Here is a 26,937-nt window from a genome sequence, read left to right as displayed (position 1 = left end):
AGTAGCCACAATAATTTCATTTTAGATGTTGGGGGAAAACCCCCTCACTGAACACTGCTGTAAAAGAAATGCTTTGTCTTAGGCAGTGGAACGCGATCTGGAGTGTCTTACAGTTGGGCTAACAGCTCTCTGTTTAGTGAGTGATAGTGGCTGAAGTACTTTGATCTGATCTGTGGCTTCCCCATTTATTTGCACATGCGTGAGTATTTCATATCTGGCATGTAGAGAGATGCTGTTTAGTATCTGGCATGTAGAGATCTGGCTCACTGTCTTCTAAGGCCTTTTGCCAATTTCCTTTAATAGAAAGAAAGTGAGAGAGGAAGGTAGGAAAACAGCTGAAATCATAGACATGTCAGCTAAATTTAATGCCAAGGCAGGGTAGAAGTGAAGCTCGCTAAACATCTTGGAAACAAACTAACCCGGGCTCACCTGTGAGGTCAGTCAGGTTGGAAAGGGTTTCAACCAGCTGAGCCTTGAAAACCTCCAAGGGTGGGAACTGCAAAACCTTTCTTGGTGTTCTGTTCCAGTGCTTGACTATCCTTATCCTTATGGTGAAAAAGCTTTTCTTTTTTTTTCTGCTTGAAATCTTAATTTCTTTGCTATTTCTCACATCTTTCTGTCATGCAATACGCGCTTGGCTCTGTTTTCTGAGTAACGTCATTGTATGTATTGGAAGGCTGCTTTTAAGTTCTACTGAACTTTTTTTTCCTCTAAGCTAAAAGAAGCCTCATGCCCTTATCTTCTTTTTAAGGGGCAAGTCTTCCAGTTCTCTCACATTCTTGGTGCCCTCTGCAGAACTTGCTCCAGGTTATCAACATCCTTGTTGTATTGAGGGACCCAAAACTTTGTTCCAGATGCCTTACTAGAAGTGCCAAGCAAAGGGGAATAGTAGTTTTGCTTGATGCTACTGACTGTTTTGAACCAAAGCTAAAAAAGTCTTCAGGAGCAAGCTTCTGCTCAAACTGAATGCAAACACAAACAAAACAAAATGCCATGCTCAGTTCAGGATGAACACACAAGCACTAAAAATCTGCTGTTTCTACCTTTCTCGTTCAGAAGTAAATTGAGAACTGTCCTGGTTCTGGCTAAACCACAACAAGAACTCACAAAACATGATGTGAGTTTGGTATCTTATTATGTGGGTTTTTTTAAAAAACTTGGAATAATTATGTATTGCAGCCAAGTTCAAAGGTAGCTAGATAAATTAGGTTACAGCATCTTACAATTTTAATGCTTTCTTTACTAAAGGAACTGAGAAAATGCTTGCAGTGATGATACTGCTTGATCTTTACTGGGACTTTGAAATGTCTTCTCAAATATGCTGAGGTTGGGCAATTGACGTACCCTTGCAAAGCTGAGCTGAGCCTGCTTCTCTGGTTACACCTGTGACAGCTGTGTTATGCAGGTTTTCTCATAGAATCTGAGAGCAAATTAGCATTTAAATAACCATATGCACTTTAAAATTTGTGGATCGATGAAGAAATTATTTATCTGCAAAATCAGTATTTTCCAAAGCATTGTTTTTATCTGCATGATTTATTTCTATGTATGGTTTTTCTGTGCATGAATTTTCCTTTATTTAGTTGTCTGGTGACTTTGTAGATAGAATCTATAACACTGGAAAAAGAATGAGCCTGCGAAGGCACAAAAAGTGACTGCTGAACATAATGAAAGAATTGGTAGATAATTGTTTTTTGGTATTAATGCCATGAATAGTGGTGAATGAAAATGCACTTTTTTGTTCTTGCTGAAATGTGTAGAATGGTTGTTGCTGACTGTTACTGGGATCACTTGGGGCTGACAGGACAGGTTTATTTTCAAAAGTATGAATGACATGAACAGATTGCAATACTTTTTATAAATTCAGTAGAATAATAGTGATTTTAACGGCTAACAGTACTATGTGGAAATGTCTTATTCTTCAGTGTATTAAAAATGGAGCTTTTTGTTTGTTTCATGATTTTGATTCAAGTCTTGGTGTGTCCTTGAATATCTTTCTATTCCTCCTCACAATAAAATTTTAAGGAAAGAAGTTTCTAAGTTATGTTATTAATTTGTTTAATTGCAGTAGTTTTAGTTCTGGTTTCCCTACCTACTTCTTATTTTGAAAAAAAAATGTTTATTCTGAGCTCCAAAATTTAACACATGCTTGCTCATTCAAAGAGTTTCAGAATTTATCTTCGTGAAGCTGTATTTTTGTTTCTTATGACAATGCTAAAACCTCATGAGTGTTTGAGTCTTGGTCAGTCTTTTTTTGAATCTGTGTATTTCTTCTATGTGCAGTATTTCCAATGAAAAGTCTGCAGAGCTGCTTTTAGGCTAGGAAATATTAATGTACACTGCTCTCTTCTTTGAGTGCTTACCCATCTATGTACTGTATTTATCAAAATATGTATTGGTGTTTGCTACAAATTTTTTTTGCTCTACCGGTATGGTATGTGTGGTTGGTGTCTCTTTTTTTCTGTGTGGACATTGTTGTTTGTGCGTAGCAGAAGATGGATCTTGAAAGAACTGTGCAGGCAGTTACCAGGAAGGGCTTTTAATCCATCGTAGTGGTGCACTGATTGGTAAAGGGCTCTGAAGTAGCTTGGTTGTACGTGCTATTCTGATTTGTGTGGTGGATGTGTTACTACTTTTCAAGCATGCTTGTGATGAGACTTTCTGTGCCCTCTGCTCTGAAGTGTTTGGTGTGCCTGTTCAGGATGAGCAGTCAGATCCAGAAATCCTCAACTAAAAATACTTTTTCCCCACCTCTCTGGATTGGTCTCTTTTCCACATCCTATAGTCTGCATTGGCAACCTGAAAGAAGTTAGTGTGCTTTCTATGGTAAGGCCTCAGGTCTTGTTAAAAGGATGAGAGAGTGGAAGGGGAAAAAATGGCATGATGATGATCCTTAGTTCTGAAAGAGTCCCAATGAAGGCAAGAGAATAAAAAAAAGAGGGAAAAGAAGTGAAGTGATTGACCCTGAACGTAAGCCAGTTGCAGCCAGGATTAGTCTGCGGAAGCTTAATCTTGAACCAAGGTGGCAGAGAGAATTTTGTGTGATAAGGAAGTATCATTGGTCTTTGTTCTTCATGGACAGAGCATGAATTTGTGTGCGCTATTGGAGCTCCTAAAACAAAGTTTGTGCAAGAAACCTGTATGTGGACTGACTGCATGCCTTGGACTAGTCTTTGGAGATGTTTCTGGGCAAGACACTGGATATATGCCAAGCCACCTAAAAATGCATTTCCTCAGTTTCCTGGTACCTTTTTGTATGCTTGGCCTTTGTAAATTCCTCTGAACTCTGCAGTCTTCACAACAGAAGATGTGGGAAATTAAAGGATAATTTGTGTGAGGGCTGCCTTGTGTGCATTTAACTATGAGAGTAATTTTTTTTTTTTTCTCCCTCTTCTGATGAAGGGGAAAGTTCCACTAGCTTAACTGGTGCTTTGCTTTTCTGCTTTCTGAAGTCAGAACTTTCAGACTTCTGTCTGGGTGGAGCCTTATCAGTGTGAAAGATGCATATTTTTCCTACTGATGCTTTGCAGTGGTGAAAACTTCACCTAGGTGTTCAAAGTAGAAATTCTTCATGGACTTTATAGACAATGTGAAACTTTCACAATGTGAAAGGTTTCACAGCAGGTAAAAATCCTGGTCTTGGTGACTGAATGGCATCAGATTTACCTTGAAATTCCATTCAGACTAAACAAGGTTGTTTTTACTAGCATGCATCAAGCTTTTCTTTAATGGTTTAGGTTTTTGGGGATGTGCTTTGTTTTTGGGGATTTTTTTTTTAGTTTTATTTTTTTTTAGAGTAGATAAGGATTTTATAATGTTCTCTTAGTTCTGTAAAGGCACTAACTGCCTGGAAAGTAAAATATGTTAATTTAGGAAGAATAGTTTCCATATCTTGTAACTTTTTAATTTCTGGTTTCCCGCTCCCACTCCCCAGTGTATATATGACAGAGCCAGGGAATCAAGTGGAGTAAAGTTGGAGAAAACTTAAAGGGAATAGTTAGAATGCTGTAGGTGCATACGTAGTATGTTCTAGAGTTGTTTGCTGATGCGGAATACAGTCCGTTTGGCTAGTTGTACATTTTGGGCTAAAAGCAAAATTATGCAGATGAGATTTAGTAGTTTGCAATTCCTTGCTGAATTTTTTCAATGTGCTTAATTGTATTTGTAGCAGTGTAAGGTGTTAGTGGTAGACCTAATAGGGTACTATAAGATAGCAGAAACTGAGTTAACCAGTTCTTGCCAATGTACGGAACTGTCCCGTTAGTGTTTCATAGCATGTAAAGGCTTTTTTTGTGCCCAAGTGTTTGACTCGTCCCAGCTGTGGTAATTAGGCTGAGAAGACAATGCCTGCGCATACAAACTTTGCCTTGTCACTGCATTACAGCCTTACAAAAGGAAATGAAATTCTAGGTTAATTCCAGGCTCAGAATAGCATTTCTCTTGCAATATGCATTACTCTTTCCTTGCCACTTTCTTCTCTCCCTCTTCTACATGGAATATTCCATTCATTACTGCCTAAGAAATCAGTTATTTTGCAGTCTGCAAATGCTGAAATGACGTTAGAGGAGAAATACTTGCTTGCAACCAAAACTATTTTTGAACAAACGCTTCATTTTAGAAATTGTAATCAGCTAAGAAAAGCTGAATTGAGATTTTTTTGCTGTAAAATAATTTTGTATTGCATTTCATCAAATGATTCCCTATGATGCTCATGTGTTAGGTAATCCTGAAAGAGGAGTATATGAAATAGAATACGAGGAGGTACTTAACTGGTATGGAATAGGATTTGGCATCTTTTGTACGATATTTTCAAGGATAAATTTAAATTTTTCAGACGTAGATAATCAAAATAGATTAACAGTCTTTCATGAAACTTAAAGCTTTTGTATTTTAGCCTGCCTTTTTTTTTTCTTCTCCATGGTGTTTCTACCTCTGAATGAATCTAAATGGAAACCTGGCACACATTCTACTGTTTTGACTATTAAATAAGTGTGCTCTTTCTCATTCTGTTGAGATGGTGTTTAGCTGTGATTGAAAATAAACGTTTTAAATGTTTGGAAAGATACCTGCTATGCTGAAATGATGGATTGCTTATGCATTGTAACAACAAAGGTAAGATGATAAAGCTTTTGATTAATGCCTACAATCTTGGAAGTTCTTGTAGAATCTTTCTTCCAGTTTTTGTTTACCTGTAATGAAAATATCTTGATGATTTTCTAGTGTTGATTTTTTTAAACTTTAACTGCACAGATTGCCAAAATAAATTCTGTTGTTCTTAGCAACAACTATCATAGATCTTAATTCTTCTAAGAGCTAATTATGCACATACTGAAAAACTCAGGTATAGTAGAATAATGAATTTTTCTTTTTGTCATTCTGCAGTAAGATTCTTTTCTATAAAAAAAAAATCCCTCTCTTTATATGTGCTAAGGTAGTAATTTGCTTTTAATTCCAGAATGAGGAATTCTAAATGATGTTTTACATAGCCTTTATCAGGACATGTTTAAAATAATGATCAAAGAGAAGAAGATAAATCTGGGAAGTCCTGTTAGGGATGGATATATTTCAAGATGCTTTGTAATTTTGACATATTGCTGCTTTGAGGCGAAGACGCTCAGTTTAGTGTCATTACTTCTGTGCTAGGATAAAGTTTTATGTATGATTATGTTTAATACAGTCCACTTGTAACTGCTAAAGTGAAATCTGATGCATAAACAGAATCTGTTAGTAGTGTGCTTGTGAAATATTTACATGGTGAGTTTGGTATTTTGGAAGCTTTTTGTGTTCCTGCAAGTGGTAAACTGTTCTGTATTGCTCTCTTTTCTCTGGATGTTCAAATAGTTGCAGTTTATTTTTATATATATATTTTTTTTTAACAAGCTGCTTTGACTTCAAGCATTTTTCTGGATAATTTGAAACCATAAAATTTGTTTATACAAATGTCATTCTCGAGAAGCAGAATAAAACTGAACATCTTTGAGAATATTATGTGGATTTAGTGATAGCTTTTTATAAAAGAAAAGGTCTGCTTATCGGTCTCTTTGACACAAGGAAGCACAAGCTGAGTGGAATGGGTGAAGCTACCTTGTCTCTCATCAGCTTCCTTTACTTCAGTTATATCAGCATGTACCTTAATTTTGTTGTACTCATTTTTAAAAAGGGAGGGGCAGTGCTGTAATTTTTATAGTTGAACTACTCAACTTTTTGTGCATGTTTACCTTCCCATAGCTACTTATCTAAGAGCAGAAAGATAACTTATATGGAAAGTTATGCCAACAGAAAATGTATTCTGGGAGGAAAAAAATATTGTTTTTCAGTATGATTAGCCTAGCTCTGAGTGCTAAGCAAGTAAGACTGCTCACAGAAATACTGCACGCGAGAGGAAGGGATCATCCTGTCTGCACAGCATAGTCTTAGATGGGCTTAAACTGATCATGCATTTGCCCCTGGAGTTATCAGCACTTAATCCTTCCTGCCTGTTTCTTGTGAAGTTTTGGCCTCATTCAACTAAATGCTGCTGTAGTACCTTGTAGCTTCAACTGAAGCTGTTTATTGAAAGTGGGGCTTATAGGAGGGCTGTTTGCTTCCTTGTGAAGGTGTGTGCATCTGATGACTTGAAAGTTGTAGTCTAATGAAAAATACATCCCTTGGTTTTGTGCATAAACCTATTTCTCAAATGTAAAGGAAAATAAATACATGTAAGTATATCAATTTTGAAATCAGCATGAAAGAAATGTATGATAGGATTAGCAATAGTGTTAAATGCTGTCCCTTTCTCCACCTTTAGTGGAGGAGTATTTGAAACAATTTGCTGTTACTCCTTAGTTCTGAATAGAGAAGAGAAGAATTTGGTCAGTGAAATTAATTTTCTAATGAATTTGAGAAATCTTTCATTATTTGATCTTTGATAATTCTGTTTTACTTAATTCTGAATTAATTCCATCTACTCACGATGGACAAACAAGTCCTTAATCTGTTTTCTGTCCTGCCTTCTAAGGTCTAGTTAGTTTGCTTTCCCCTCATCTAGTGCAAAGAGTACTGATTAATACAGGAATTTTTTTTTTCTCCTTATGTGGGCACATTTGGTTTGATGTAGGTAGGCAAATTTGCATCACTGCAACCATGGATACTATTAAGAGCAGGCACGTGGGCTGAGCTTACAGTAATGATTTTTATTTAAGTAACAGTTTGAAATGAGTTCATGGCACTTAAAAACACAGATTAGGAAAAATCATTAATTTTTCCAGAAAAGCAATTTTTGAGCAGTCATTCTTGGCTTGCCTGTTCAGTAGCATAGTTTCAGTAAAACAGTTGAATTTAAAATGATGTAAAATGTCTTTAAATAACATTTTGAGTAAGACTAATGCAAAAGAATTATTGTTTTGTACCATTTTTATTTCAAAATGCTAAGCAGCATGCTACTTGGACTATACCAGAGTAGTATGGGTTTAATTCAGTACCTTGTTTCTGACAGTAGCCAAAACTCAGTATCTTGGGAGAGGGGAAGCATGTATGAAAGCTTTGTTTTCTCAGTAACCTCCTTTTAGACATTAGAAGGCTGCCACTAGCTCCTGCAAAGCCTTCCCCCCCCCCGCCCCCCCCCCCCCCCCCCGTCCTGTTGAACAAGCCCAGTTCCCTGAACCTTTTTGTGTTATACTTCAGGCACTTGACCATCTCAGTGGCTCTCCACTGTACTTGTTTCCTGTATTCCAGGTGTAATCTAGCAAATGTTTGAAAAAGCATAAGGAAAGGTTACAATGCAGGTTTTAACCTTCTGGAGGTACTGTGTACATAAAATCTGAAAACTCTGATGTTGGTAGGAAATAAAATGTGATACAGGCAATTGTGTGAAAATGGAAACAATTTAAAATATAAGCTTTTATTTATAAACTTGATGCAGAAATTACTTGGTGGGCCCAAAGGAGGATGCTTTCTTAAAGGGAAGAAACAAAATGTAGAATTCCATGAATTTAAAATTGTTGACAAGATGGAAACACAGTTACATGGGAAATTATTACACTAAAAAATTAAGAAATACCATGAGTGCGAAATAGTCCACAACAAGCCCTTCCAAGTTGGCACATGTGAATGATGTGTCATGATGGGTTTTGGCAAGGAGCTTCATTTTGCCAACATTCCATGTCCTCACTAAAAAACAAATTGCTTTCCAAACATATTTGGTTGGATTGGGTGTAAATTATAGTTATCTTTTAAGCCAGCTGAGCAGTGCTAATAATACAGCGCTTGGCTTTGATATGCTGTCTGGTTATAGTGTTGAAGAAACGCATGCAGAATCAGTCATCATAAAAACATTGGGAAGTGAAAAAAAAATTGTGCATCACTAATGTTGGCAGTGTCAGTAGATGGTACGAAATTGCTCTTGCGTATAATCTTGAAGTATAACGTAATGCCAGAGAAACAGCTGCCTACTAGGATAGTTGGTAAGTGTCAAAATCGAAGATGGTTGTCTGCAGTCTAAAGGATTGGCCAGCTTTCGTTTGAAGTAGGAGACCAAGTGTGTAAGTGGTGTATGCCATAGGTGGGTTTAAAGGGTATTTGACAAGAACAATGAGGAATACAAACAGAGTACTCTTCTTGTGGTCAGGAGAAATGATGTCCTAACTGCATGTATTTGTGGTCGTGAACAAGCCTTTGAAGTCTGAAGTTTTAATATACAGAATGGACTTTGGCAGAGGGTCATGCTTTTGACCTCTACGTGGCAAATAAAGAAACCCAGTGCAACACAAGATAGCATGAGGTTGGTTAAATCCAAAGATTGTAGCTAATGAATGTGAAAAAATACTGTATTTTGAATTCCATGGGTGGAACTGAAGGTGGCTTGTCTGAGTTCTGAAGATGAATAGTTTTGAAGAGTGACAAAGAAGTTGAAGGTGTCAGAGTGTGACAGTGGTGGAAATGATAGAAGGATTGAGTATGCAAAATCTGAAAAGCTGTACTAAGAAAGCATGAGAAAATAGGCAAATAATTAGTAAAAGCTTACATTCTTACTGTGTATCTATTACAAAGATATGATTTTTCTGCATTTAACCTCTTTTTAAGAGGATTCTCTTAAATTCAGAGTCCTCTTGCTCTTAACATGTTGTTTGGTATTCTCCCAACCACCAACAGTTTAGGACTCGGGGACTTCCTGGACGAGAAGCAATTGTTCTGTAGTCATCTTTGGCTTTCTCTTACATGGATCATGTAGTCTAAACAAAATGCATATAAAATACAAAATAAAGTTATAAATCTGTGGCATGTGCTTCATATACAGAGCATTTCCAGAGATAATCTTTTCTTTACATATGTTTGCAATGACCCTGCATACTTTCTGAATGACTACAAGTATGCCGGGTGCTTTCATGGATAAACCAAAAGTTAGAGTTGTGTAGCTTTTCAGTCAGAGACATCAATGAAGTCTGTATTCGAGTTTGTGTGCTTGGAGAAACTGGATACCAGATACCTGAGGTGTTTATATGAGGCTGATTAATCTTAGATGAAGCTCTTAAGTCTTTGTGTTGAAATTCTTACTTGTTTCATCTCCATTTGCCTGCCTGGAACTCTGTGGGTTTATTCCAGAGGAGCTGATAATCATAACCTCAATAACTTTCCAGGTAGGATTAATGGGAGCAGAGCAGTGGTCAGTTTTGCTTTGCTGACCTTGTTTACTACGGCAGAAGAATTCAATCTGTGGCTTCATGTGTGACAGTGAACTGATCTATCAGGTTGCTGCTACTGAAAGTGCTTCTATCTCCTTTTCTTCACTGCTCACCTGCCTGGAAGCTAGTAGAACCTGGTGTGCTTTTCTGCTGGCTAGTGAGTGAAAGGCAGCTGCTGGGATGGAGAGCTGGCTAGTATTGAGCAGTTAAAGTGTCTCAGCTGCCTGTGAAAAGCCAGGTAAAATGATAAGACTTTACAGCTCAACACTTTTGGAAGGAGAAGGGGAGGAGAACAGTGATTCTCCCTTCAGCAAAATCAAAATGTTCACTGTGTGCGGCTGCTGCTCGTGAAACTGGACCCTCAGAGTGAACAATTTTGGCATAGTTTCCTGTTGTAATGAAAACAGTGGGAGAAGGAGGTGGGTGAATAAACGTAGGGTTGTTCATAGTTGGACATATGGTCTCCAACACGATTCCTTCAGTAGGCAGAGGTATTCGGATTTCTAGATGGCAAAAAAAAGGCTTCCTCTCATACTTGAAGTGAGATTTCAGGATGGCTGAGCTCACTGACTGATTATCTGGTATGCCATTAGTCACTTTTGTTTTACTAGCTGGCACTGCTTGATCAATTATCTTTTGTGAATGCAGTAAGTTGCACCAGGGCTTTGTTAACATGAGGTGTGTTTTTACACTTTATTCAAGGCTTAATCACAGGCTGATTTATTGTTAGTGGGTATTACTCATACTTTCGTAAGTGGTAATAACATTACTTGAATCTCTTTTCTAGGACCAGTATTTACCAGACCAAAAACAAGTCAAACACTTAAGATATCTTCAGGTGAAGACTATCACTGTTTAAGTGATATTCAGCCTTCAATAGGCTGAATAGGTTAGGTTCTGTTGTGTTTTTTTTTTTTTTTTTTTTTTGGGGTGGGGTTGTTTTTTGGTTGATTTGGGGGGTGGGGGTGGTTTTTTCGAAGAGGTGGTTCTTTGAAGACCATATGCTGTGGCATCTTGGATTTGGAGGAGGGAAGGACACACTTAAATGAAATTATAATACATACTAAAAGTGTAACTGAGGGCTGCTGTCTTAAAGGTCAATGTAGGCAGAAATCATCAACATTTTCTGAACTAATTTAAATGCCCCACAGAGAATGAACAGTCCTTAGGGTGTTTTAGTAACAAACCCATATTGCCTGGAAGAATTATTCCCTCCCTCCCATTGTGTGAAAACATAAGAACAGTGATTACTTCCTTCTTTTGGTCTTTGTGTGTACTCTTAACAGGGGATTTACTTGTGCCCACACATAATAGATGTTTAGGACATTTTTGATCTTTTCTTATCTTGGCGAGGCCGAGTGTGCCAGCCACCATTCACGTTTCTCTCAAATGTGCTACTGAGATGGAGCACTGCATTGCAGTGTCTCTTCATTCCTCTGTGGCCTATTTTTTTTTTTCTTTCCTATTGTAGAAATAGTGCGATAGCTGCATTTAGCCACCTGCATCTGCGGTGCCTTTATTACTTGGTGAAGACACCACCACTGAGGAATGTTTTGTTTGCATGTTGCATTTGTGATAGAGTGATAGATGATGTGCAAGTGGTGTAGCTCAAACTCCAGAGCTTTCATCTTACGCAGTTTACAAAGTCTCTTCTCATTTTTGGCTCCCGCAGCTGCTGGGGTGGTGGGTTGGTTGGGTCTGGTAGCCATGAATCTGGAACTGAACAGTCGTGCCTCTTGCATTCTTGCAGTTGTTTTTTATTTATCTTTGTAATAACTCTGTTTAAGTCCTTGGAGTGTTGTAATGATGAATTTGGTCCATTTTTCTTTTGTAATTAAAATATGGCCTTTCACTTTTGTACGCTCATTATTTCTTTGAAGATAAATAGTAATTCAAAATTATGCATGTTTGACTCATAGCATATTCTTGTATCTTTTTGTAACTCTTTTACCCAGAGGAAACTTCTTTCTTATTCTTCAATTTGCTATTTTTTCTATTTGAATAGACAAGATTTCTTTTACATCTGGTAAAATGCAACTATTTATCACATGACTGAGTCTGAAAATCTACTTTGATTGCTTTAGTATTAGTTTAGAAAAGTGCAGTAGTAGTTAAATCAGGTACAATTTTCCTCAAAAAAAACCCCAAACAACCAAAACCCCAAAACAAAAATAAATGTATGTTACAATCCTGCAGTACAGAATGATGATGCTGTTGCAGTTTATTTGAAACAAAAACAAATAAAAGAAACAGACCACCTTTCTGCTGCTATTTGTAATTAAGATTGGTAATAGCTTAGCACTAACTCAAGAAGGCAAAAGTAGGACTGTGTGGTTACATGAAAGTTCTTTACCTGCTGCTTTCATTTTCCTTCAGTCTAAGAAAATGGCTTGAGAATGCTTTAGCTGGCCACTGGGATTTTCTACTGAAGTTTGACTTTTTATGTGCTATAAAAATTCAAGTTACAGTGAGTAGTTAACTTAGTGATCCATTATTAATAAATGCATCTTAAAAGCTGTTTGTAAAAAATTTCCTGGAAATAAGCATAATCTCTTGTATGGTGAGAAAAGCATCAATTTTTCCATTTCCTCACTTTCTAATGGGTTGTTTACAGGATTGATTGTAGACAGCTGGTTTCATGCAAGTAACTGGAATTCAGGTGACTGAGAAGTTTGAGGTTGGGCTAGAAGCAACATAGTCTTTATAACTCCAATCCTGATCTTATTTTGACTGATTGTGACAATGTTAACACTGTTTTCTACAGAGTTATGTAAGTGCCACTCCAAATTGTAGATTCACAGCTGGGAGTACTATTAGAGCCTTGAGGGGAAGTGCTGTCTGGGGAGGAGGGGACCAAAAAAAAAGCTGGAAGAGCTTATCTTGTCAAGCCAGGGAACATCTTTCCAAAATTGAAAGATGGCAATGACTTTTCAAACAAGAAGATGTTAAAATGGGAAGAGTTAAGAGTTAAGCCAAAATGAATTAAAGCTGGAAATCAGCAAGTTCCTTGCTGCTAAAGTAATTGGTTCAATAAAAGCCTTTAATAACAATAATGTAGATAACATGAGCTCATGATGATGTAGCTGGATGATTTTAAAGATAAAATTAAGTTGTTTATAAAGGGTTTAGGTTGGTTGAGAGACCTAGCAGAAAAATCTGTCTCACTTCGCATGATTTTTGAAGGAAAAGCATCAGACTGGGTTGGATCAAAAAATGAGGGTTGTTAGTCACCTAAAATAGTCTAAGCCCTGTTTGTAACTTATTCTAATGTAACTGTCCTGTCAAAAGGATTGTGAAAGTACATAGCTGATAATGTTAAACAGGGAAGTTAACTTCAGAATAGGATTGTTTCAAATGCCTAAGTGCTCACTGGTAATCTAAAAACCTTTACTTTTCCCCCTGTTAATGAAAACGTTTCTTTATGTATTCATTTAGAGAATAAAAACAGAATGAGTTGTTGTGCATCAGTTAATCAGTGCACCGCAATGTAGAGAGAGTTGGAAGAACTTTGGTAGCAGATTGTGACTGTGAAGGAAACGAAAAACTTTTTGGCAGAACCAGTTTGTATTTTCTCTGGTTTTGTTTTTTTTGCCTCAATTCTGATACTTGGATGTCATAGTGGATTTTTTTTTTATTGTCTTTGTAGGCTGTGAAGTGTATTTCTGTAAAATGAAGGCTTTGGAGAAAGGAATATAGTATACTCTAGGCTTTTGTATTTTACATCCTTATCTTTAAATGCTGCTGTAGGCAAGCAGAGCAACGCTTTCGAGTGGAACTGGAGCGATGCTGCCCTCTCCTGGTTATAAAGTGTTTTTCTCAGAGTAGCAGAAGCAGGGCAATGCGGCTGTGTACGCTTTGGAGAATGTGGCAAGGCTTTCTCCGCCCTCCGAGATTTGAGATATGTGAGGAGGTGCTTTTGAAAGAAAAAGAAGGTAACAGAATTGTAGTACTAGCTTCCAGGATAAAGAGCTAGAATTAAGTTGTTAACTTGCTGATCATGGAGCTGTAAAATCTTGGTATTATTGTATTTTTTTTTTAATTCCTGTATTATTTTGGGAATTCATGTATACAGTTAATATCCTTCCCCATACACTATAAAAATATGCATGTGATAATTTTTGTTAAAATTGGATTATCCCAGCCCTCATTAGCCTAGGTAATGACTTCTTGTAATGTGAGAACTGGCAACACGTCTGGTGATCTGTTTTTTTCTATTAAATGTTTTTTAAAGGGCTTTTTCAAACTTTGGCCAAGTACTGTTTCTATCCTTTTCCTTTCTGATTTTAAACTTGTGTGTCCTCAGCTCTGTATGGTGACTTCCCTTATAACATCAAATAAATATACTAGAAATGTGAAAACTTTCTGACCTGCCTTTTGTCTGTTCTGGCTTATGTAGACACTACAGTGCACAAGAGTGTTAAACCTTTTGTAATTTTCTTTCCCTTTCTCTTTTTCCTTTTTGTTGTTCCTGTTTGTAATTGTAGCATCTCTTTAACCAATACTCATGATGCTAAGTGGAAGCCTTGAGTTGATCTGAGTCTCTAATGTTCTGCCAGTAGCAGGTGATGCCAGTTGAATCCTTCGGAGTACAAATACTCATTAAAAATGAAGCACTGTCAAATACCTGAACCAAGAAATAAATGAGACTTCAATTGGCAAAGGTCTCTCCCATCTTGAACTTTCTACTCTTCAGCTGTTTTGGTATTACTAGAGGGGCTAGGAGTGCTGTTACCCATAATGTACGTTACTATGCTTTGGTTAACCCTTTCTGCTTTCTTTGTGCTGAACTGTTCTCCAGAAACCACTAATGTCCCATCTCTCTCACATGCAGCCACGCTCTTCCTCCTCTTCACTGCTTCCTGTTGCTTTAGTTCAGTTGTACCTTGTGTTGGTTTCAGACAATGTGTAACAGAACTTGCAGTAATGAAGTCTTAGCTGATTTCATGACAGGTAGCTTGTACAGGTTTAAAATATGTTTAAAACAAACTACCTGTATTTTTTTTTTTCCTGAGAATTACTGCTCTCTTAGCACTGCTTTAGTTAGACAGAAGTTCTCGCTTCTTGGCTTTCATACTTTTACTCAAGTGCCGAGCATTAGTAAGACCACTTTGACTAGAGCTGGAAATACAGTTTGAAAAGAAAATTATAGGACTGTAATGAACATTAATTTTCCAGGTTCAAAGTTGCTCTTGAAACTTTCTTTTTTATTTTCTTTTATTTTTTTTTTTTTTTGCTCCCCAAGCCTCTTGCCTGAAATAAGGACAGTATCTTTGAATTCCTTGATTGCCTCACACGGCCTCTTTTCAGTGGTGGAAGTGGCATAAGAACCAAAGTGAAAGGAACTGGTTTGCTTTGTTGTGACCTGACTGCTTTATTGATGGATCAGATTGTGATGCTGTGGGGAGAGAGCAAGATAAGTGCTTTCCTGCTTCCTAAGTAGTTTAAAGTGCCCATCTTCCTATCAAAAATACCTTCTCTGTCAGGTTAGTGTGAGACATGATTCTTAGGTACTACCTGAAGTCACCTTCAGATATGTACAACCTCTAGTTAATGACTAAAAAGGAATTATTCTGGCAAAATAACAATAATGTAAAATTCTTCACTTTTTCCAAACAGTTGATTCACAGAAACTGAGGAGAGTGTAATGTGTGGAAAAACATGTATAGGATTAGACCAAAAACTGCATGTAGCCTAGGACTCTGTTTCTGAGTGTCACTGTTAATTCATCTTAAGAAAAACATTGTAAGTAAAGGGCAAGTGCCCACTTCAGTTGCTGTACTACTCCAGCAGGCAGCATATTAAAGTTTCCTGAGATGGTGATTACACTGTACATTTTTATTGGAACTTGGTCTACAGTTGATTTACTGTTTTGTAGTTCCTTCTTGAAAATTTCATGTCCCTGGCAATGTGTTCTACAATAGTTTCTTTTGTTTGCTTTGAAACATCTGCTGGATAATTTAATTGTCTGCTGATGCCTGTGTTGTCTTAAATAATAATTGCTTTTTATATGCATATTCTATGCCATTCATCTTTTTAAAGATCTCATGTCATGTTCCAGTGCTCAGCTGCTTGCTTTACAAAGTGAAGAGCTTTGTCAGTTTAGTCTTCTCAAATGGAAGCCACTGAGAAGCTTTATCCTTGCTGTTATTCTCTGTACTAACATTTTTGTTGCTATTTTTCTCAGATGAGATGATTAGAAATTGTTTCAATAGGCAAGACTTGTAAGCACCTCAAAATTATACAGAGAAGCAATACTTTCTGGTTTTTCTCCAAGTTTCTCTTTTGAAAACTGGAACTTGTTCTTCTGAGCTAATAGCTTTCCTCCACTTGGTGGTTTTAAAATGTCTCCGTCTTTTTAGTTAAGGTACTATTTTCTAGGTGTTTTAAAGGCAACAGAGAGGAGAAGGAAGAGGAGAATGACCTACATTTGCTGTAACATGCTGTCACATTCACTCAGGTATTTGGGTCCTAACTCTGAAGTAATTTTAAAGCTGAAGTAGGGCACTATTTTCTGTGGCAAGGTGTTGCGTCTTGCTATAACATACTAAGAAGAAATACTTAGTTTTGAAGAGCTGTGCAATTAGTTTGCTAACAGCTACTGGTGTTTAAGGATGAGTGTGTGTGTTGCCCCAGATTCCTGCTGAAGTACTGTGGTTTAGAAACATGTTTTAATATGCAGAGGCTTTAGGCTCGATAAGTAGGATCAATATTTTGCAAAAGTTTGCTTCATAAACTGAGGATACAAATCTAAACTAAAGTTCAATTTAAGCTGCCAGTGTTAGAAATGTTTTAGTAAGCTTAAAAACTATGATTTAAGATTTGTATGCTTTAATAGTTTTGGGTTAATAGTAAACATATTCAATACTTGTTTCTGAAGACTGCTTTCAGCAGGTTCAGATCTCATCACCAGTCAAAGCACCTACTGTTACATTTTTGCTAAGGGTGTTGCTTGTGCCTTCTCTCAAATGATGAAGTCTTGGAGGAAGGGAAGAAGCAGGGTTGGAAAGTGAAATAAAACCAAGGTAGACTGGAGTAATCTTGTGGCCAGTGTAATGACACTTGGTAATAATAATGTGAAGCATCGCTGTTTGAATTCCTGGCAATTCCTTCAGTTCAAGTAACAGTCCCCACGCTTCTCACTTAAGCTGCTCTGTCATGATGATTAAGTTCTAACTTCTGTTTTCAGTTTTTAAAAGGCATAACCCCACCCTCCCCAACTCTTTTTTTTCAACTTGTTAATAACTTATTTTCTCCTTATTTGCAGCTCTTGAGTGTTACTGCACTGGCTACCATATTAATGTGCACTGCATATGAGAATGAATCTGCTAGCAACAGCAGAAATACTTGGAAAAATACTTTTTAGAAACTGGAGAGAATTGATACTTACTTTATAGCAGTATTGGCTCTACGCTAAACTGCTTATAGCTTGTACTATCTCTCACTCAGCCCGCTGTCCCCATAACTGTTAGATGTTTCTCGGTACAGCTGTTATTCGCAGTACCGGTGCATGGGTTTGTTCTATCCTTGCTGTAGAACTTTGCGCATCTCCCTGTTGAGCTTCCTGAACTGCCTTCTCACTCAGTCCCACAGGTCAGAGGGCTGTGTTGATGTCCTGCAATTTCTTGTATTAGCTGCTTTGACTAGCAGAGTGTCACCTGTCAGTTTGCTTGGAGTGTGCTGTGTGTCATCATGCCAGCAGCTAGTGAAAATGTTGAGCAGTATCTGTCCTTAGGGTGCTCTGCTTGTTACAGCTGCGAGCCAGATACTGTGCTATCAGTCACTTCTTGAGCCTAGTGGTCTGGCAGATTTTCAACCTGTGTAACAGTCTGTTTGTCCTGTCTGTGTGTGCCGAACTTACAGATGAGAAAGCTTCAAAGGGTTCTGTCAGAAGCCTTTCAAAGCCTTGGTCTTTGCCGGTCTGTTTGTTCTGTGCCTTCTTGCAAGTCTCCTCTTTACATTTTAAAATGGAAATGGCAGGAAGGTTGGTGGCCTGCAGGCAATAATAATCTTCCTCATCTGTTCTCAGTTAATAACAAAGTGTAAATCGCCAGTATCCTTCCCGTCTGGATTGAGATGGCAATCTTAGTCCTTTCCTGTAAGAAGATTTGCATTTTAAGATGGAGAAAGTGATGGAGTTGCAATGAATTGAAACTACACTAGCAAATTCTTTTATCCATTGGAGTCAAACCGTAGCATTATGAATCTCTTCCCTTTTAGAGGGAGGGGTCATCTCTATTTTTGAGATGTTCAAATTTATTAGAATGGCACAAGAAATACACGCCGGGAATTTCCCCTTTAAGCATTGTACCAGCTTTGTTGTGTGAAATAGTCTTTTTGAAAACAGCTGTTTCTTACAGAGGTTAGTGACAGTCCTCTGTGTACTCAGAAATGTACGGCAGTTACTTGACCATCAGCAGAACAGTATTGCTGCCTAGATCCTGTCCTGCTCTCAGTAAACTATTTTATAGCTGAGACATGATCTGTTTTTACTGTTTTTAAAGCAGTGAGACTGAAGGGCTGATTTGTGTCTGTCTCTGGGACCAGTCTTCTCACTGTCTACAGTGGAGGAAAGCAGAAACACAGTTATTAGTATTGTGCAAGCGCTTCATCTCCACTGGCTATGAGGGGCTCTCAGCATCTGCTCTGTTGCTGCTACATCAAAGCAGTAGAGCAGAAACGTGTCAAATTGCAGTCTTTTCTTGATGTTGTGTTAAGGAAGCATGAATGGCTATTGAAGTGAATCTGGAGTACTATGAGGCTTCACCAGATGAAAGGCATGTATTACTAGTCTATTTCCTCTCCCTTTCACTTGTTTTTCACCTGTATGCCCTTATTTTTCCAGTGGAGGCACAGATGCTTGATTAATGCTTTGAGAGTTACTCAGCAGCAGATCTACTTTCCATGGCTACATTGCATGGACCATTTAAAAGGTATTCCACTATTGAAAACTGCTGCTCCAAAAGGATCTCTTTCAAAAAGTTAGGATGAGATGACTCAGATTCTGAGCAATCCTTCAGTCACTGAAGGATCTTCATACATTATCTATGCTGGAATAAACTTCGAAGACGTCATCTCTCTTTCCTCCCATCGACCCCCCCAGTAGTTCCTGCATGACAGTCTGAATCAAACTAGTCTTCTGTCTCAGCCCAATAGATGCTTAAAGAAAACAATGTTTTGGAGGATATGCTTAACCTAGACAGCCAGTGTCATACAGGGAACAATCCAAGGGAGATAAATTAGATCCTTGCTCCAGCCTGGTCTTTAGACTGGGGAGAGCAGTCCCAGCTAATCACACCTTGCTGGATTCAGTCTTTCCCACTTGAAATTATAACCTCGCTTGGCTCGTAATCTTTATCATTTTTGTTTAGAGAGTCTATCCACTTCAAATAGAAACTGGATGTAAGCTTCATTGAGGGTGTGGGGAGGGGATGGGACAAGGGTGTAAAGCTTTTGGGTCTTCCAGAAGGTCTGTTACTTATTGGGCTTTTATAGTTTACCAGTTTTATCTTTGTGATTCAGTGCCTATTGTTCACTAGAAATCTTTTTGAAGGTTAGATGAAACTATCTGGGGCTAAAAATGTATACTTTTCTCCTCTGTGGACAGATGGGAGCAATACATCAAAGGCAACTTTAGAATAATCACTTTTATTCTAAGAGTGATTTCAGCAATGTGTTTTGAATGCTAAGATCTCAGTTCTTAATTTTAAAGGACTCTTCTGGTCAGACTGGTACTGGGCTTGGCTGGGATGGAGTTAGTTTTGTTCACAGCAGCCCATATAGGTTCTGTGCTTTAGATTGTGACAAACTGTTGATTAACACAGCAATGTTTTAGCTATTGCTGAATAGTGCTTACGCAGTGTCAAGGCCATCTCCGTTTCTCACTCTGTTGGCCTAGCAAGTAGGCTGGGGGTAAGCAAGAGGTTGTGAGGAGACTCAGCTGGAGCATCTGACCCAAACTGACCAAAAAGATACTCCATATTTTTTAACATTATGCTCAGCAATAAAACTAGGGAGAAGTCTTTCCAAAGTAGCTGTTGCTCAGGTTAGCCATTGGTCTGCTGGTGGGAGATTAGTGATTTGGCTTGTTATGTGCGGTCGGTGTTTCTCCCTTCGCTTATTTATCTTGACCTATGAGGTTTCTCCCTTCACTTTTGCCTTTCTGATTCTCTCCCTCATCCCTTTGGGGAGTGAGTGAGTGACTGGGTGGGTGCTTACCTGTCATCCAGGGTCAACCCACATCAGACTGTTTCTAGACATGTTAAATATGTTTGAAGTCATGTAGTACCTTTTTGATTTTAGGGGTTTCCTACTTGAGTTGTAGTCTAATCACAGTACAGTCTATTCAGAATACAGTCACTCTTTTTTTTCTTTTTCCCCACAGAGATGGTACCAATATAGAGAAATTAATTCCCTACAGTGAATTTAACAGAGGAGGTCAAGGAGGCTTCAGTCTATCTGCTGCATTTATATCCTCTTTACTGGGTCAAATTTGAAGTCTTGCAAAAGGAACCATTTATTTTCAGTCCTATCCTAGTCTGTTTTGAATATTTTATCCCAATTTTGGTGTTTTCTGGCTAGGAAAAACTAACACTGGATTTTGGATTTCATAGTCATACTAGCCAATTCTGTAACCTCTAATTCTCAGAAACTTCTTATCTGGAAACTAAAGATGCAAAGGCATGCTCCAGTAGTACTAAAATACTTTCAAAACATCAGAAGAAAGGGAAGAAGTTCCACTCTGGGCATTTTAATTCCAAAACATGAAATTACCTCATACCCGCCTTACAAAGCATGACTTCCTGTAACTTTTTGTTAAGGCTTGCTACCATTTTAATGTTAAGCTACTATACAGCATTTTACAATACTTTTCCTCCTTTGATATTCTTAGTATCTTTCTCGTTATATAAATTCTGCCTGTTGTTGCTTAGGTAGCCTTACCTCCTCCCCGCTCCCTCTTCCTTTGGTGGGGATTTTTTGATATTTTTTCCCTTGCCTGCTACCTACTTCTAAGAAACTTGCAAATGATTGATATCCTCAGAGACCTCTATCCCTCTAGTCAATTTGGCTGAAATTAACTTACAGTGTTAGAATTACTAAGAGGCAGGGGCTGACAGATAAATGATATGATTAAATATCTTTGAAATCACATTTTAAATACATAGGACCTCTGTCCAGTGGTAATTGTCAGGAAGGTCTATTTTTTTTTTTTGTGAGGTTTTGCTTCTGAATGCTCTTCAGTCTGTTCTTATTTTGCAGCTTATATTTGGAAGCCTGATTATTTTTGCATATAGAGGACCTCATAACACAAGACCCCTCTGGGTTCTTTCTCTGATGTGGTGTTATATTTTCCTCCTCTCTTTTGGACTGAAGATAACTCCAAAAGCAAGTTTATAAAAATGCCTGTAATGATGGTCACTCAGTTGGGAAGGAAAGTATTCTTGAGTGTTTCTTGGCTTGACTTATCAAGGCTTATGAAGGACCTCATGGGAGTGATGTCCCAGATCTGTCTTATACTTAACAATTTAAGACTTGGAATAAACTGGGAGAAAAATCACAAACACCCACTGAAAAGTTTCTATTCATAGGACCTGTTGTGGGCTTGCGTGTCATTGCGGGGCAGGTTTTAAAAAATGCAACTATTAATCAAATTCCTCTTTCTAAAGTAATATTTCACCTTTCTTCTGAAGTTAATGGGGCTGTGATATTCTTCAAGGTTTTGGAAACTTGAGACAGACAGCTCTATCTACAATATACTAATTGTCTCAGAAAATATTTTTCTTCGTTGGTGTCAAAACAATAGAAAGGATTCTCTCAGTTTTTGAGAGTTCAGTGCTGATTATTTTCAGCATGTATGGGTCATTGAATGGGCACTGCAAATTTTGTATACGAGAGTATTAAGCTTCTTAAGAAGGGCAGATGCACATTAGCATTCTGAAGTGGACGTGCAACAGTGGCAACTGGTTTAACTCCTGCAAACATGTCTACCTGCCAAGGTGACAAAAAAGTGCTTTTTAAGGTATGGATACCTGTTAAAGTTACCCTTTAGAAGGGGAATTTTCAGCTCATAGTGTTTTCAGTAAACTTGTTTGTCAGAAAGTACTGTGCAAATAGTTCTTCTGACAATTTAGGAGCATGTAGGAAAAAGCAATACATGTTTCTGGCTGCTTTCTCAAAACTGGCTTGGATGGTCATTTGATACTTCAGGGACCAAGAACTGCAAAGCCAGAGAGAGCTTCATGGGTGCTGATCGATGCTGTTTGCACCAGACACTGGTTGTAATGAAACTAGTTGTCGTAGTTCAGGCCCGATCAGGACCAGACTACGCAGTCTCTCTCTCACTCCCCCCACCTTCCAAGAGAACAGGGAGAGAAAATATAAGGAAAAATGGCTCAAGGTTTGAGATAAGGACAGGGAGAAATCCTTAAAGTTACCATCACGGGCAAAACAGACTCGACTTGGGGAAAACTATTAATTTATTACTACAAACAGCAGGATAATGAGACAGAGAACAAGATAACCTCCATCCACCCCTCCCTCTTCCCAAGCTTAACATTATCTCTACTACGTCCCCCCCCCCGAGCGGCACAGGGGGGAAGAGGGAATGGGGGTTGCAGTCAGTTCATCATATGTTGTTTCACGCCGCTGCTTCATGGTCGGGGGAAGAACTCCTCGCATTCCTCCCCTGCTCCGTCGTGGGGTCCCTCCCACAGGCCACAGTCCTTCGTGGAACTGCTCTGGCGTGGGTCATCTCTTCCACGGGTGCAGTCCCTTCAGAACAGCTGTCCCAGCGGGCCCTCCACAGGCCACAGCCTTCTTCAGGCATCCACCTCCCCCGGTACGGGGTCCTTCATGGGCTCCAAGTGGATCTCTGCTCCTCCGTGGACCTCCATGGGCTGCAGGGGGACAACCTGCTCCACCATGGCCGTCACCACAGGCTGCAGGGGAATCTTGGCCAGGAGCCGCATTACTCCTCCCCCTCCTTCTGAACTGACCTTGGCGTCTGCAGCCGTTCCTCACAACAGGCTGGTAGATGTCTCTCAGGATCTTTTTTACATCTTATTCACTTCTCATCTCCTCTCCACTTCTTGCAGCCGGGCTGGACCGAGTCGGGCCCAGTCGGCTGCCTGGCGAGAGGCCAGAGGGTGAGGCCTGCAAGGCCCATGAGGCCTGCGCCTCCCCCTCTGCGCCTCTGCCCCCGCTCAGCTTCTTCACATCTTCTCTTCTCTTTTTTTTTTCGGTTTTCCCCTTCTTAAATATGTTATCGCAGAGGCGTTATCACAGAACATTCTGCTACCAATCGGCTTGGCCTTGGCCAGCAGTGGGTCCGCGCTAGGCCTGGCCAAGTCCACTGAACAAAGGGGAGCGACTTCTAGCAGTTTCCTACAAAAGCTACCACCTTAGGTCCCCCCCTACTAAACAAAACCACGACACTAGTGTTCAAATTTCATTTACCTTGTAGCAAAGGCTTATAAAATTACTACTCCCTAAGTAAGGAATTACTACAGCCATTATGTCAGAGCTCTCTTAGTATGAGGTGATCTTAAACCAGTATCCAAAATTCTTTATAGAGACTAATTTTGGAATTCTGTGTATTCTTTCAAAACCATACAGACTATGATTATGGAGAGCAGAGATTAGAATAAGTTTATTAGACTTAAATAATTCTGATTCTCAACAGCATCTTTTTCATTTTTTCTTTTTCTTTTTTTTTTATTTATTTATTTATTTTTATTGGATTGTATTAACTGTCCTGGAAGTTCAGGCTTCTGGGGAAGAGGGACCTAAACTAGAGTCCCACCAGCTTGACAGGTGTCTACTGTGATACTTAAGGGAGATCTGTCTGAAGAAATAGGAAGGTTAGCGTAGCCTTTTCCCCGTTGGTTTGGCAGTCTGGACAGCTGGTACATTTGTCAGGTTAGACCTTCACTTACTCATTTAATAAAAAGTTCTGGGTCTTAATTCTTATGAGGTTGCTGTTTCCTAACCTGTGTTGTGTTGAGGGTATGGGTGGAACACGTGGATTGATGAAACGGGTACCATGTGTATTCAGTCAGGAGTAGTTGGCAAATGCTGAACAGAGGCATTAAGCTTCTGAAAGCATTGTACTGTGGTTTTTTGATGTGCATAACTCATTTCTCTCTCTGATATTTGTACTGCTCAGGGATTCTTTGAAGTAGGAGCTTTCTTATTTTATGATAATAAAAAAATTAGTTTTGCTCGCTAATTAAAGATCTTAATGATGTTGATATTTTTATTGTGGACATGGGAGCCACGCATAAAGATAGGTTATTGCCAAGTAAACATTCAAAGAAAACTTGAAATAAAGATAATTCACTTTATGTAGTCCTTTCATAAGGATGAAAGCCATCACTTTTACTGGTAACATTTTTGAGTAAACAGGAATTTTTAAAAAGTTTTGGTTTGGTTTCTTCAGATTGTTCTATTTAAAACAATCATTTTAACATTTGTATAATGTCAGGTGGAAGCATCCTGTTCAAGAAGAAAACATAGATTCATGTTTTTCGATATTCAGTGAATGCTGGTGTGTTCTCGACTATCTATATGGCAGCACTGGATGAAGTCATGGTGCTGTGTGTATCTTGCAGTCTCTCAGTTTACCAGTTCTTGTTTTGTATCATCAGCAGGGTTCTGGCTGTAGGAGGTCAAGCTTGTATGTCACACACAAAATACAGAGTGATAAATTGGGAGGGACCATTGATAGTTGAGGAGTTAAGGCCATACTCTTCTTATCAATGGCTTAGTCATTGTATTAAGAAGTTGATTTTGTGTTTTGGAAAGTTAATCCAGCCCTCTATTTGAGTCAGAGCAATAGTCAAATAAGTGCGGATATGTCTCTTTAGAGCTCAAAAGTAGATTTCCAAATATTCTGTTCCATATATTTCTCTGTACGATAACATACTATATATTCATATTTCAGAATGCTTTATGGTCACAACTGTATATTTAAAAGGCCTTTCAGTAAAAATAATTGTTTTGAACAAGTGAAACCTTCATTACAGTTAAATGTCTGGATTTAGTCAGCAAAATATGTAAAAATATGTTTTAATTTTAGAACCTTAAGTACTGTATTTTTAAGCTTGTGAGCAGCAAATGTGTAAGAAGTTCCATTATTGTGTAAAGATCAAGACAATTTTGCAGTGTAACCAATTTATTTGTTTACATCTGCAAATATATGGCTGAAAGATTCAGATGTTTTATGTAGTCTTCATCAACAATACAGATGTAATTGCCTGAAGTTACTTGAGCTTTCTGTTCTTTATTGTATCTTACTGATGTAAGCCTTTGTAGACGTGTAGCCTATATCTTCCTCTTATTGATTCTTCTATGCCCATGGCAACTTAGAGCTTAGGTTTTCTGCATCGCAAAAAGCTATTTCTGCAACACTGAGGAACTGCTTTTGGCTCTTTGACTTTATTTGTTGTCATGAAACTGCCATGCATTTTTGTATTGTTTTAGTGAGAAGTTACATTATTACAAGGTGATTAGAGGTATGAAATAAGAGGGATTGTTCATCTGTGCTGCCCAGGAAATGTTGGTTTGTGGGATAGGAACATTTTTGTGTTTGGACAGTACTCTGTGACTGTTTTCCTTCTCTCTGTGCATTTTTTTTCCTTTTTTTTCATGTGTGGTGTTTGAGTATGTGTTCAGTTGTGCTCTGCCCTATTTCTTCAGACAAGAGACTGTGTATTGTGACCCTCAGCCAGCTGAAGGAAAATAAAGGGATTTTTAAGTTCTTCTATCATCCCATTATACTTAGGGCTAGCCTTGATTTTTAATGTTCTTGCAAGAAAAACTTAACCTAACTTAGCTAAACAAAGGTGTATTTTGTTGTTTTTTTTTATAGTCTGTTTCTTTTTCCATGATGATAAAGCAGAGTATTAGAGATTTTTTTTTCTTTAGTCCTGCCCTTATTGCTGTACTTGCATGCAGAAGATGACCTACTGCGGGAAATAATGTCTAAAGCTATTTGGTGAAAAATTGTAGGTCATGGCACATGGTGGAAAGAAAACTATGCTTATTAGTATGGAAATGCTGTATCTGTAGTCCTTGGATATTCTAGCAAGAAAGAGATCCTCATGCAAATGAAGTTTATTTTGAGGTTTACTGTGGGCTGAGTTACACATTTTTCTCCAGACATCTTGCCTTAGACATCAATCTGCACATTTATATAAAGATGACTCTCAGTATAATTCATGATGTTACTCGTTTCTGAGCTGTAAGTGTGGATGCCAATTTTACACTACGTTAAACTTTCTACCTCAAGGGGTTCTTATCAGGTAAACCAGATGAAGTAAAAGGGGGATGACAGAAAGCTGCTACAGGTGTAAACTTAGGTGAACAGTCCAGCCCTAAAGAGGGAGGATCTAACAACTGCTCTGGAAGTCTTCAGTGCTTTTTTTATAATACCATTCAGTACAATTAAAAATGGAAGTGATGGCTTAACACTATTTAATTGAAGCTTTTTACAGAAGCTTGTTACCTTATGGAACAAGCGCAGAGAAATCACAGAGGACGTGGTTTTGATCAAACTCTGTAATGCAATTTGTTACAATATATAAATACATCAAAATCCTGCAGGGACCCCTGTACTTTTAAAAAAGGAAATAGTTTCAATCCTTCTAAGGCTTGATGAAAAACAAACAAACAAAAAAACCCCCAAACAAACCATTTAAAGAGTTTTGTGTCTTAGTCTTGTTAGCACACAACAAAGAACAGCAAATCTTAAGGAGACTGTGACCATATTTACTTCAGTTCTACAGAAAAAAAAAAGCTTTTTCTTTTTTTTTTCTTCAAACTGTACATGTTCACATGTACAGTTGCTTAAAATGCATTACTGAGAGCTCCTCAACCAAATTGATGCATACTCCAGATTATTCATGATTTCCTAGAGATAGCTGCAGAAAAAATAGCAGCTTCTGATTTCATTGTGTTGAAGAATATTCATCTGTTTCTGTAGCTGTTTCTTTATTGCTTTTGGTAGACCATTAGGAGTTTTACTCAGCAGTTAAAGAACACTTCTTAACATGTGTCAAATAACCTTGAATTTTATATGTTTGCAAATGAGGATTAAATATCCCATAGCCATTCATTTTGTGGTCTGCTGACGCTTCCTTGCAAAAGCTAGCGTAAACTGCAGATCAGCAAATTCCCTGCTGTGAAGCTTACAACTTCCCCGGTTTTATAATTATGCCCAGCTGATTTTAAAATGGGTTTTCACATGCTCATTGGTGCAGTGCGAAAGCACCTTGCAGAAGCG

At 38.3% G+C, this 26,937-nt stretch overlaps 1 protein-coding gene across 13 annotated transcripts in view; it reads left to right on the top strand.

Annotated features, from left to right (window-relative positions):
* Nucleotides 1-26,937, top strand: part of DLG1 (discs large MAGUK scaffold protein 1) — a 151,762-nt gene that overhangs the window by 16,179 nt on the left and 108,646 nt on the right. Inside the window, exon 1 of one of the 13 annotated variants that reach the window (XM_086754906.1) lies at nt 5,001-5,112. The exons of the other annotated variants lie outside the window; for them this stretch is intronic. Within the exon in view, the coding sequence (XP_086611032.1) occupies nt 5,080-5,112 (33 nt within the window). The 5' untranslated portion in view covers nt 5,001-5,079. Of the gene's footprint in view, nt 1-5,000; nt 5,113-26,937 lie in introns of those variants that run through there. 13 annotated transcript variants of the gene reach the window in all.

This window comes from Chlamydotis macqueenii, chromosome 9 (genome assembly GCF_036417535.1).
Source record: "Chlamydotis macqueenii isolate bChlMac1 chromosome 9, bChlMac1.mat, whole genome shotgun sequence".
In the NCBI taxonomy this organism is placed as follows: domain Eukaryota; kingdom Metazoa; phylum Chordata; class Aves; order Otidiformes; family Otididae; genus Chlamydotis; species Chlamydotis macqueenii.
This window is presented reverse-complemented; position numbering and strand designations above follow the sequence as displayed.